Source organism: Magallana gigas, chromosome 10, assembly GCF_963853765.1.
Source record: "Magallana gigas chromosome 10, xbMagGiga1.1, whole genome shotgun sequence".
Lineage (NCBI taxonomy): Eukaryota > Metazoa > Mollusca > Bivalvia > Ostreida > Ostreidae > Magallana > Magallana gigas.
Window position 1 is genome coordinate 1,746,650 of NC_088862.1, and position 13,774 is coordinate 1,760,423.

The 13,774-nt window shown below is 30.6% G+C and overlaps 1 protein-coding gene across 7 annotated transcripts in view; it reads right to left on the reverse strand.

Moving 5' to 3' along the window:
- LOC117683862 (integrin beta pat-3-like) overlaps nt 1-13,774 on the reverse strand; it is a 57,351-nt gene that overhangs the window by 11,669 nt on the left and 31,908 nt on the right. For 2 of the 7 annotated variants that reach the window (XM_066073180.1, XM_066073176.1), the window contains exons 6-10: nt 2,052-2,148; nt 1,062-1,158; nt 678-764; nt 459-542; nt 164-241 (exon numbers count right to left, since the gene is read on the reverse strand). The exons of 1 other annotated variant lie outside the window; for it this stretch is intronic. In XM_066073180.1, the coding sequence (XP_065929252.1) occupies nt 164-241; nt 459-542; nt 678-764; nt 1,062-1,158; nt 2,052-2,148 (443 nt within the window). Of the gene's footprint in view, nt 1-163; nt 242-458; nt 543-677; nt 765-1,061; nt 1,159-2,051; nt 2,149-2,567; nt 2,703-4,022; nt 4,105-5,261; nt 5,361-5,833; nt 5,929-7,856; nt 8,073-13,774 lie in introns of those variants that run through there. 4 more of the 7 variants (XM_066073181.1, XM_066073178.1, XM_034453912.2 and 1 more) reach the window with 3 other exon arrangements.

Genomic DNA, 13,774 nt, shown 5'->3' on the forward strand with positions numbered 1-13,774 from the left:
ATTGCTGCCTTAAACTATAACTATTCTATGTTGCATATCACTGTTTTTACCATGGAGAAAATGATAGCTTTAATATTTACGATCAGAAAATAAGAGACCGTTTTATGTTCCATAGATTAATTGTACTGTAAATAATATAATTATGTAAAAAATCTTGAAGTACCTGTATTTCTGCCTTTGTATAGTATCCTTTATCGTCAAGATGACATAAACCATCGTTTGGTTCCAATATCCCTGCTGTCTACAAAATGAATCGTCTTACATAATATGTTATTCTATGAAATAATGAATATACTTCATGTATTTTTAGATTTCTTAAATAAGATATATCTGTGATAAACAATGCACAGTTATACATGGAACCTACATAATGCACAAGCTATTGAAATTCTATTTTGAGAGAACCCTTCAGTCCTTTTCTATCATAATTAGATTATAACTAATGTAGATCACCATACCCGACCGTCCCCCGCCTGGTGGAAGTTAACATCTGTCGCGTACACAACCATCCGTCTAGCTTTTCTTCTCCAGCCTATCTTATCCTAAACAATTTGAGAAAATATTTAGGCCAGTCGTTTAAAATGCTTTTATACATGACAATATTCTTTTCAAATTACCTATATCGTTAATACATGTAGTTGTACTATATGGAAGTGTATCTAGTACATAATACTTACCCCACATACCATGACCTGCATCAGCCCGTCAAAAAGACCCTCTACTATATCTTGATTGCCAGTGCGATTTACTTTACCTAATGCAGCCTGTAATTTGAACAAAAGGAGAAAAGCATAAACACAAAAATTATAATGAATAAATTTGTTTCTTCAAGACCGTAGGCTTAAATGTTATAATCTTCATCTCAGCCATTAAATTAATAATTTTCTTTTGACTACTTTTGACAGCATACTCGTATAATACTTTTGGGCTGCATAAATACATATACAAGAAATTCAAAATAAATGTGGTCTTTTTCATGAAGTTAGCGACTTATTTAATATTTTCGATGAGTGTTAGAAAGCCACTGAAAACTGGCAAATTTGTATAAAATAAGTTATTACCTTAAACGCATCTGTATCAGCTGTGAGAGACTGTCGATGTAAAAAGGAATACGGATGGTCGCAATAAATGTGTGGTGTACCGCAGGGATAGATTAAACTACAAATACATTTGAGAACAGAAACCCAGAATGTTCAGTCATATTAACTAATCGGATATATACAAAACTAGAAAATTCATAAAATAAGGAATGTTAAAATCTGAAACCTTTTAAGATTATTTAAACTTTTTTTCCCCAAGATTTGACAATATATCACACACCCTATAGAAAGAGGCCTACTTTTATCGGACAACATATCTAAAGTATCTTATGATCTAAAATGCATTAAATGGCCAATCTGATCATTTTTTGGACTCGACGTATTTAAGATAACAAGATTATAAGATAGATTAAACACATATATTAAAAAAAAATAGTTATAAAAGGTGAAACAAAGTGACCTTGATATACATGTAAATATATGAAGATTTGCAAATGCTGATCCATATTTTATAATTATTAAGCGTAGTAGTGTTGCATATTATAACAGTTTAGTTCTCGAGAAGGTGATTTTTAATGTATTCCCTAAATTGTTTTTTGTTAAACTTTGATCCTCTTTTTGGGCTCAGTATTTTCCTTGAAATCTTGATTTACCAATATAGAATTTACACAATTTAAAAATTGCTTTCATTGTAATCTTACAAATTGAAGCATATTATTTCTTCAGACTGATATTTTTCTCCATTCCTCTTAATTCCTATGTCGAACTATGAAACGACTTTTGGGGCTTACATAATATTCCAGGAGTCATGGTTTGACCATTTAGAATAAAAAAAAGCATTATAAAGTAATATCAAAATATTTAAAATTGATTTATGAATTTAATTTTTTTTAACTACACAAAGTAGATCATTTCACAGTGTATATATGATAGCAAACTGTGAAATAATCTACTTTGTGTAGTTAAAAAAAATCAAATTCATAAATCAATTTTAAATATTTTGATACTTACTACTTAGGGTCTCTGCGAACAAAAGGACTAATAACTTTGTCCATGGCAGTTCCGAGTCCAAACCTAAAATCTGTTGTGATATTTGATATTTCATTCGCTGAAAAAAAGAAAATGTTTTCTTTAAAATTTCTCGCATGAATAAACGGACAATAAGTTTAAATCTCCATGTCCTACAACATGTTCTGAAGTTGTAAGCCATTAATAAGAAACTTCAGAATTTAGATGATACACCATTTACTTAATTTTAAACCCTGCCATCTATCTTTGTTTTTTAACTTGTCTAATATTTCAATACAAATTTACTTTAGGAATTTGTAACAATAAAAAACAATGACATAGGAGTCTATAGCTATAGTTAATAATTGCTTTGGTTTATCTGAAAAAAAAAATGTAAAAGGTCATGCTTTTAAATATTCCCAGGAACGATAAATTATAACAAAGTTAACATAAAATATTTTTAAAAATATATCTGTATATCATCAAATTAATTGGTTTAAATTAAAAATCTATAGATACCTATATCATTTGTTAATTGAGTGAGACTTGTTATTAGATCCTCCATTGATTTAGAAGGATCGTGAAGAAAGTAAAGATCAAGTGGAAAGTTCCGTGCAACCTTGTAGTGTAACATCACATAATGGCGTACACTGTCTGCAATGAAAAAAAACCTAAAGCATATAAAGGAAAACTTTAATCAAACTTTATATTGAAGTTATAATGTTCATGGTTTTCCAAAAGGCATTATGGTGATTGGCATTATTTTGAGGGATAATCTTTTACCCTTGGTTAACCCAAGCCCCATAATTATCAACGCATAATAAGTCTGCCTTTAAATGAATAAAAAATCATTTCTGAAATGAAAAAAATCAACTTGTGCCCTAAATCTTTAAAAGAATAAAGATATTTCATAGCAATATTACTCATTCCCGAAGTCGTGTAATTGTTTATTCTGCAGGTGAAAGGGCAATGTGCAGTATTATGCATATTTTGCTCCCAAAATTGAAATTCTTAAAGACCTTTAAAAATAAAGTGAAAGATATTTAAAATCATATTGAAAATAAGGATGTAAAAGTTTATCACCACAGTGACCTCATAATGTAGAAATGACGTCAGTAGGAATGCCTTATTTTGATATATTGATGTTTTGTAGCAAAATATGGGTGTTTTCGGATGGTTTTTCCACTGGGACACCACGAGCGCAGACTTGCTCAGTACCATTTTTTAGTATAATATGTATAACTATCTGAGGAAATACATATGTAAATATCTTACTTAAGCAGACCTGGGGTGCGTTTTACAAAAGAACTTAGGACAAAGTCATAAATATTTTCAGTCTCATGGAATGATATATAATTAAAGAACAAAACTAAGACAGAGCTTTATTTATACAACTACTCTAATGTCCATAATAATAATATACAGCCATAAGAATAAAACATTGATTAGTTTATGATTAATTAGCATTCATTAATTTGGTCGTAAGTTCTTTTATAAAACGCAGCTCTGCACTTTACACTTCCGAATGCAAAATATAAAGCAAACATGATAATATTCTCATTTGTTTGCAAATTTGTGGGAATTAAGTCATTTAGGTGATGCCATAAATAAACAGCGAATGAATAATGATGACTAAAATCAAGATTGAAGTGATAGGCATCCCCTGTACAATGATTTATGAAGATTTGAGTTTTATACAATACTATCTTAAAATTAGTTGAAATCGGGGGGGGGGGGGGTGGAGGAGAGATATTTGGCTATGCCGCACATAGTCCTTTCTAAAACAGTAATGTATGAATGAATCTATTTCTGAAACTTTTAGGGTTTTTTAAGTCTATCAAATGTATGTTAAATTTGATCACTCTCATTAGTTTTTGATCACCTTTTTATGTTCAAATGAGTTGTTATTCCTTTATCGTAAAATTACAAAGCTGATATAAATACCAAATGTAGAATTTATGAATGCTGACTTACTTGGTACCAGTCTGATTTTTATTCTTTGTGGTTTTATTTGAATTGGATCAAGTCCTGGACCCCCATCAGAAAATTCTTTGTTCTATTAACAAACATAATTCATTTTAATATTGTCAGCATGCAAACAAATCGCAAGTATACAACTGAACCTAAATATAGTTTATTTAAAAAAGACAAAGCGACTCAATATGAATGAACAAGTCAACTTAAACACAGTTTTAAAAGAGCAATGTATTTCAAATAAAAATGAAACAAATAAGATTATGTTCATTGATATCGTATTATCCTAGGTTGTCATTTTATATACAAATTCATTATTGCTGGCATAATATTGTTCTAGGTGCATTTTACATCGTTTTTGTAATATAACATCAATATTTTCTGTCAAATGTTTTGCTTATTACAAATATACGCTATGCGATACAGCTTGTGATTTGTTATAAGTATTTCAATTGTAAGAGGATAGACGTTAGATTAATATGATCGGGCTCGAGATTCTAGAAATTATTTAATTTTTTTTTTAAATTTGTAAAATAAATTTATTTATATACATGTATCTTTATTTAATAATTACATCAATGTTAGATTTTGGCAAGAAGTAATTTTGATAATTTTACACACTTGTGACTCTGATTGATGATTGTTTTACGGAAATGGACAGAAGGGATTACTGCGTTTTCGGCTGTATGTTGAAAAGAAAAGACGTATTGTCAGTTGCAGCTTTGTCTGATAATTGTAAGTAAGGATATTTTTTCTGTCTTGCATACATATTGAGTTAGGCATTTATAACACAAGTAAATGTTTATTTTGATACACATAGAAACATTCAAAAAAGTAAATCACCGCTAAAGTTTTTTTTATTTCTAGTGGGTTTTCTGATGTTATCAGCTGGTCATATATTTATGAATATGACAGACGCCCTGCTATGATTGATTTTAGGATTGCTTGATATTTTCACGTGTGTATAGTTTGAAGAGTAACAACATATTTATTTTTATTGTGCACAATCAAGGCTCTCACTTGGTTAAATATCTACGTATATTGTATTCTTCACCTAGGACCACTGTCAATATGCCAACTTATCAATTTGTAAACTTGTCAACTAACAACTGGATTGATAAATAAACTACCACAAAGACATCACTGTGTTACACAATAATCAGAGAGAAGATTTATTTTTATTGTCTTGTATCATATATATGCTACTTTTTCGATATATACATGCATACATATTTTTACCTCAAGTATCTCAACTGTGTGGGATTTTCTTTGTACAACTTCTTTACAACCGGAAACATTTAACTCCAAATAACTTCCACAACGTTGAGCATAAAAAACCTTGTTGCGAAAAAAAATAATAATAACTAGACCACTGTCAAGTGTAAATGAGGAAAATATTAACTTTTGTAAATGTGACGATATATGAGTCATTAAACTCTTAGGTTGTTTCAATTTATAAGCAAACAAAGCAAGAAATCTAAAGAAAAACATGTGCTGCGGCTCATAATTAATATTAGCTTATCATATATTGTGTATCAAATGACAATCACTTTCAAATAAACATATTAAATTCCTGTAGTCGTTATTTTTCTACAGCAATACTACAATAAGTATTAAATATCGTGCATAATCCTACAAATGAAATATTTAAAATATGATATTATTTCATTATACCAACGTATTACATTTTTAACACTGTCTTCGGATTTAAACTCGATTGAAAAGCATAATACATATGCGTACTTAAGGAGCGTATATCTTAAATTTTTCATCTTAATTATTGACGCTATTGCATTTTTACACATCCCTACCTGGTCCTTGCACCACAAACAGTGTTCATTCATCAAGCAATCACCACACCTCGATCCAAAACATCGCTGACCTTCAATAACTTCATCTGCTACAACTAGAAGTAACACAGAAATTTGTAAAAGTCATCGCGGGGGTCGTAAGGAAGCAAATAGAATCTGAGTTACATGTAATTCCGTGAAATCACAAATCTGAGTTATTATGTACATTTTTAAATATCTAAGCAACGAAACGTAGACTAAAACAAATAAAAAATACTGAAGACAATTTTCTTTTCATAAATTAGTTTGTATTACGTAGATTTACACATTGATGACGTAATGACTAAAAGTCGAATGTCGTGTGAATTTGATCGGAAAGCTTTGTAAACTTATTCAAAATATAACTAATCTAATAAAGAATTGTGATGTGATTTATTGAAAATTGAACATAGGAATACTGGGAGAGATGTTAGTTTTATCAATCATTCGCTAAAAGGTATGTAAACTTGTTTTTATTTCTCGGCCAGGCTTTCCTCTGTCGTTGTTTACGATATAGAAATCAGACCAGAACAACACTACCCCGTTTATATTGAACTAAAAAAAATTTACGTTTCGTTAGTTTGATTAATGCTTAAATTGGAAAGTGCTGCTAGAATCTCATGTTGTGTGTTGTTTTGTTGCAACATACCGTTTTCCGTACAAACTTTATAAAAGTTGTGAAGGTTTTACGAGCGCTGAATGAAAAACTATTTAATTAAGAAGAACATAGAATTCTAGCAGCGGTTTTGATTAAACTGAGATGGTTTGCCGTCATTTGGGGTATGTTTATTTTATTTTAAAAAACTGCGGGGTAGTGTTTGTTCCATATCATTTTTTGTAAAGGAATATACGTAAGCTATTTATAGTTGTCACGTGATAATGCACCAATGTGGCTGTTATGTACTACCCGATTTTATTGCACTGCCGTCTATTTTAAAGGATAATACACATGTACTAAGTTTTTGATTTTTTTTTAAATGGTTATTTAATTTCACGATTTTGAATATAACAGTCAAAATAAGAGGATTAATTGTCCACATGCTTCCTTAACACTCAAAGATAATACATGTCTTAATATTTTTTGTCAAAAAAATATTATCTTTAAGCTTTCCCGTGTTGAATCTCAAAAGGGTAACATAATTGTATGGAATTTCGTAGCAAAGAAATGTAATGATTAAACAAGCATTAAAACGTCAATTACATTTGATACAATGGATTTTTAACTGTAGGCAGTGTGCGGGTATTTATAAAATATGTACAAAACTTTTTTTGCAATCTAATAGCACTGCGTCCTTAAATCTTCCTGTCTCTTTTTGATATGATGAAGGCTGAATACTACCCTTTTAAATTACAATACAGCTTTAGAAAATTGCGGGAAAGAAATATCAAGTCAGAATACGTAATACCGTGTATGTATAGTAAGTGCCCGGTAAACATCCGTAATGAAACACACAGTTTATCATTATTTCCCTTTCATATCTAATTACATACACAAATCATATTTTTTAATGAGGTAATATTGCAACAGGTACATGACTCAACATATCAATATCGATATTTTATTTCAGATTTATAGTTTTCCGTCGAAATGTTTCTTCACATTTATGTAATAAAACCTGTCTTGAAGTAATTAAATATCTTAATTATAGCAAGAAAACCACAATTCAAATGAAATATATGTCTTCCTTTGTCAGACTATTAAAATACAGTTCTGAGCCGTCATCAGAAGTATTGAAGGCTTATTTATACTGATTCTTTAATCAAGTTTTTTCATTACTGAATATATCTCAAAAGAAACTTTTATCAAAACATGTAAATACCTGTTAGATACACATGTACATTGTAACAAGCTGCTTTGAAAGATACTTTATATTTAACATATGAACGTTTACTAAAGAATTATATAGCTTTTTTCATAACCACTACAAACCCCATTTCCTTCATAAAAAAACCCACAACAGACATATAAAAACAATGTAAAAATTTTGATATAAAATGTACTTACACAACGTTGCTATGAAAATCCATATATCAAACATATTGTTTTCGGGAAGGTGTCGGTGTTTAAATGATCGGGTGTTACAAGTACTGAGTCAATATCTACGTTAATTTGCCAGACGTATTTCCTTACAACAAGAAAATCAACACCACCTTCCGCATCAGATGTCTTACTTTTCTGTCACTCGAGCAATTGACATTCCAAATTGGACTGAAGAGACTGATTCATAATCAGTCAATAGTGTACGTAAATATCTGTTGATAAGGCGATCTAGCAACTTATGTACGTCTCTATAATTTACCAGGTCTACCTGAAAAAAAGATTGCTTAGTTAAACTTTGTTGTTTTTCTTTTAAATGGAAATGGTGACCCTAAATGGAATCTAAATTTTCTGTTGTATACACTTCTTTTGAATATCACTTCCAACAATTACAGAGTTTCTTAATTATGTCAATTTAGCTAGTAATCCAAACTAAGCAGAAGTAAATCATTCGACTGAAAGCGAAGCCTTTATTGAAATTTAACACCGGTTATAATTTGTTATTATGCTATTATATTTTATTAAAATTTTTGATATAATGGAAATCTATTTGGAAAAACGTTATTTTGAAAATGTACAGCAAATACAGATTTTTGAATGAAGCCGATATGTCGTGAGATGAAAGTTGACGTCACGGGGTCAACGCCGCTGAAAAAGAATCAAGACAATTGTACGAAAACTGTTTTGTTTTCTTGCATTTATTATAATTATATGGACAGTTTTATTTCATTTTTAGTTCCTTATCAAATATCAATTACTATGTATATGTTTTTTCTTTAAGTTTACACATGTAATTTGAAGTTTGTCTCGTATTCTTCTACCCCCCCCCCCACCTCCTTACTCTATCTATTTGGAGGTCTGTATAGCTCTGCTTTGAATTTGTATTTCGTTTTATGGATTTTTGAAATGGTTCATGGTTCGTTATTGTCATTTTTTGATTTATACAAGTAATTGAAACACGATACTGAAATTTTGTTAATTTTTGATTTTTTTTTTTTTTTGTAATCAAAAAGTAATCAAAACCAAGAACCAAAAATCTGCTTCTGCCAATGTTTAAAGATAAAGTAGTCATCGTTTAAAATGCAATTTGATGTTTAAAATCCTTCAAAGAAAAACTCTGACTCGAACAAAATGTGTGTGGACTCAAAGGATCTATTGCAAATAACTAAAGAATTTCCCTATAGAAGAGATGGATTTCCCGGAAAAAATCACTTTTGAATATCTTGGCTTTTTTTCTGGTAATTTTTTATCGAAGACTGAAGTGCCAGACATATTTCCTTAATAGAAGATATCAATCACGCATTTTGCATCAGATGTCTTAACAACCTCCTGTCACTCAACTTATTTATTCATATTCAACTTTCAGATTGGATGTTATAAACGAATCACAACTACACACATAAGTAATTTTTGCCCAAACCCAGTTTGTTAAAAAAAACAATCAAGCACAAAATGGCATTTGTTTCGCTATCATATCTAATAAATAAATTATTGTTTATATTAACTTTGTTTGTGGAGAAATAACATGGAGATAGTCGCAAAGTATGGCATCTAAATTCTACGTATATCATATTTCAGTTATCAAACAAACTCCCAGGAATAACAATTGGTTTGAGTTTTGTTGATTGAATCTGAGCTTCTAATCTAAACTAATAATGGGTAATTTATTTTAATGGAAGCCAAGCCCTTAATGATATTCAACACATTAATGTTCTGTTAAAAAAAAATGTACGTTATATTCCACTAAATAAATTGCTTTTCTTCTCATTCTAGGTATAACAAATACAGAGCTTTACATTTTATATGTAAACAGAGAATAGGAACTTCATAATCTCAAACAATTTATGAAATTGAAAAATAAGATCAAACTAGATCTCGTTACGAGTAACGAGTAGGTCTTCCGTCCGATTTTGTTATATGTGATATAATGAAATATCGATACTCTCTGCCAAATCTGAGATACTGGTGAAACTAGGTTTTTTGTCTCGAGACCGGAAACGGACGAATGGAAGTGATTAATGAAAATAAAAGCTAGTTTTTTTTTATATTTTTGCCTAGTGTTCATCACTGTTTATTAACACTGTTTATTATTAGATGAAACACCAAAGACAATCAGTTAAACTTGTTAAAAACATGAATTGTATGAACTCTTGTCGTGAGTACCGGAAGTGAAGGTTGACAAAAGAAACCCGTTAAACACATCTTCAATCAATTGTCTATCATTCACAAATGTTCGTGTCTCAATCACGTACAGTGACTGAAATCTCGTGGGTTTCAAATTTGTAAAAAGGATAGGACCTGAGATATTTCATATAACTCACCGGGAGTAGAATATGTTTGCTTATTTAACATATATAAATTTTCAAGAATATGTTTGCTTATTTAACATATATAAGATCGTGTAATGATATACCGGTATTCATTCCATGTAAAAAAAAAAAAGAAATAAGGAAAAAAATATTTTTAAGTGCTTCCGGTGACAGCCAGAAGTGACGACGATTCAAACAAAATAATGTAAACATGGATACATACTTAGGGCTATCATCCCACAAAGTTTGGTTGTTCAAGTGATCACTGTTTTTGAGATCTCGTGGAGTCATTGCTTTTTGGTCTCTTGACAGGAAACGGACAAACGGAAATGCTCAGTGAAAATAAAACTTAGTATTTTTTTTTACATTAGACACTTGTACTTTATTGTTTATTAATTGAACTAAAATTGTCAAAGAAAAACAGTTAAACTTTCAAACAGCTTGATTTGTTTTAACTATCCGGTGAGGACCGGAAGTGACGGTTGACAAAATGAAAGCGATTAAACGCATTTTCTATCGAATGTCTATTATCTATATAAGTTTCGTGTACTGATCACTTGACTTTCTGAGATTTCGTGGGTGAAACATTCATTTAAAAAACGCTTTCTGAGATATTTGAGATATCTCACCAGAAGTCGAGTTTTTTGTTTTTATTTAACATCGGATACATCACATATGTAAGGATTATTACTTATATTTCAATTCTATATGAAACAAATTAAATGCAAAATTAAAAAAAAAATTAAAGTGCTTCCGGTGACGACCGGAAGTTATGACGAACAAACCAAAATAGTTTAAAGGCATCTACAACTATAGTTCTATAATCCTTCAAAGTCTGAATGCTCAAGTCCTTATCATTTTTGAGATGTCAATGTCACAAGCTTTTTGTCGCGGGACAGGAAACGGACAACGGGAAATGCACTTTGAAAGAATTAAAATTTGGATACTTGATATATAATTTATTTCTATCACTCCTTAAAATTTCAAGAAAATCTATCGAGCCATCTCTGAGAAATGTTTACAAAGAAGGGGAACAAAATTCGTACCCAATTTTTGAGCCATAGTGAGCTCTTAAGAACGGCGTAAAACAAAAACAATAGGCACAACTTCAGACTCTGGTCTACCTATCCTGCAAATTTCATATTCATATCTCTGAGAGTTTTCGAGATGAAGCGTGCACGAAATGGATCGAAAAAATGACAAAATCACCAATAAATCGGCACCGGAAGTGACGACGGCAAAAATATTAAAAGCACAATAAATTCAGATCACTCTCTATCACCTGTAAAAAAAAAATGTGTAAAACGGTTGGATAGTTTCCGAGAAATCGCGTGCACAAAATTTGTGGGAAAAAAAACAATAAATAGATACGAACTCGTTACGAGTAACGAGTAGGTCTTCCGTCCGATTTGTTTTTTCAATTTTTTTTTAATGATACCATAAAATATCGATACAATTTAAAAATTAACACCCCCCCCCCCAATGTTAAGATAATGAATAAAAATTCCAAATTACGTCAAACATGGGCTTGACGATGAGTTTTTCAAACAGATATTGTAGCGATCAACAACTTTGATTTTAAAATGCAGAACAAAATATTTTTCGTTTTTAAGTTATTCGTAATAGACTTTACGAGGCTCTTGATCACTAAATAAAGGTGCCAGCCCCTTTTCTTAATTTTGTGGGATAGAACTTTTGATTCGCTACTACTTGTGTTCTATATGTCTTAACAAAAAATCAACCAATAAAAAGATACTGATCAAAACGTAAGAAAATTTTTATTCAAAATCTGTACCCCATTTTCGTGCCTAAGCGAGCTCCAAGGAATAGCACCACTGGTGCAAAACAACTGTATAGTGCACAACTTCAAACCATGGTCTAAGCGAGCTCCAAGGAATACCGCCACTGGTGCAAAACAACTATATAGTGCACAAGTTCAAACCATGGTCTACCTATCCTGAAAATTTCAAAGTCATATCTCTAATAGTTTCTGAGATCAGCTCTGCACAAAATACGTCGTAAAAATGAACAAAATGGCCGATAAATCGTTACCGAAAGTGACGACAACAAAAATTTCAAAAACTTATAAAATTCAGATTACATCTCATCATCTGTGAAAAAATGGTTGGAATCAGTCCAATAGTTTTTGAGAAATCGCGTGCACAAAATTTGGGGAAAAAATAATAATAAGAAACAGTACGAAAACGATAAGGTCTTCCGTTGGAAACGGAAGACCTTAATAATAAGAAACTGTACGAAAACTATAAGGTCTTCCCTTGGAAACGGAAGACCTCAATAAAAGATTGCTCATTGCAATTTTAAGGCATACAATTTAATCATACATGTATCTTTGTTGAAATGCAAGTAACAATTATCTTTACAGAGGTAAAACTATGCCTAAGTTTATTTTTCAGATCGTATCCATTTCAACAAAGCGAATTTTTTTCATCTAATATAAACGGGATTTTTTTTTGTTCAGTTACTTATTAAACGTAATTATTCTTTATCATCATTACGAGAAAACATTTTATAATTACGGAATGATTACTCGTAATTTTTCTAGATAATCACGATTCAACTTTTATACTATAGTATAAATGTTATGATGATAGTGTTTAGTTTCTTACAAAATCTGAGTTTAACCCAATCCCCCCCCCCCCTTCACCTTTTTACCAAATTGGATCTCTTATAACCGCCTTATATCTTGAGTACTCAATAGTGTCATAAATAAAAGAGAGTGTTTTCCAAAAAAAAGATGAGGATTAATCCGACTATTACAACGACCCCAGAAATACCAAGTCCTAATATGATGGAATCAATCGGTCTTTGTGGACATCCTACATGTAAATGAACAATAGGCATAAAAATACTGTACAGTGATCAAATTAGAATTAAATTTGTATTTATTATTGTTTTTAAAGATTAGTGCCAGTACACCAAGCAAACCAAGACTTCACAATTTCTACTGTTTTATTTCATTAACAATCTTTTGTCACTTCTATTTATCTTGTATTTTAATAGATTGAGTATTCATTGTTGACCTAAAATTAGTATTCCACTGGCTGTAGCTAACCTTGTAAGTAAATTAAGTTGCATTACAACCTCATAACACACAACTTCAATAAAACTTCTTTTTATAGAAATTTTCATATAATTAGCAATAACGAAAATCCCCAAGATCACATGTCCATCTCACTGAAGTGTAACCTTGAGAAGGGCATACTTTTTTGGAGGCAGATTTGTCGTTATATTATAGTCTGTAAGTCAAGTGAACTATCATGGTCTTTCAAAGAAATTACAAATCTGTCGGCACTTGCATTACTTTGATGATTTCTATGGCGACCGACTGCATAGCATAATGTAGTTGTATTTCATAACTTCTAATCCCAAGAACAAATTACCTTTGACTTAAAACTTTTAATTATATATTATTCTTTTCATAACTATAGGAGTTCAGCGTGTCCAACAGGTTAATTTATTATAGTCATGTAGTGTCTCGGAATTATTAATTCCGGATTTGTTTGTTTTCACCTTACATTTATTGACTGTATTCCGGATGCGATCTAAGGCATCAGT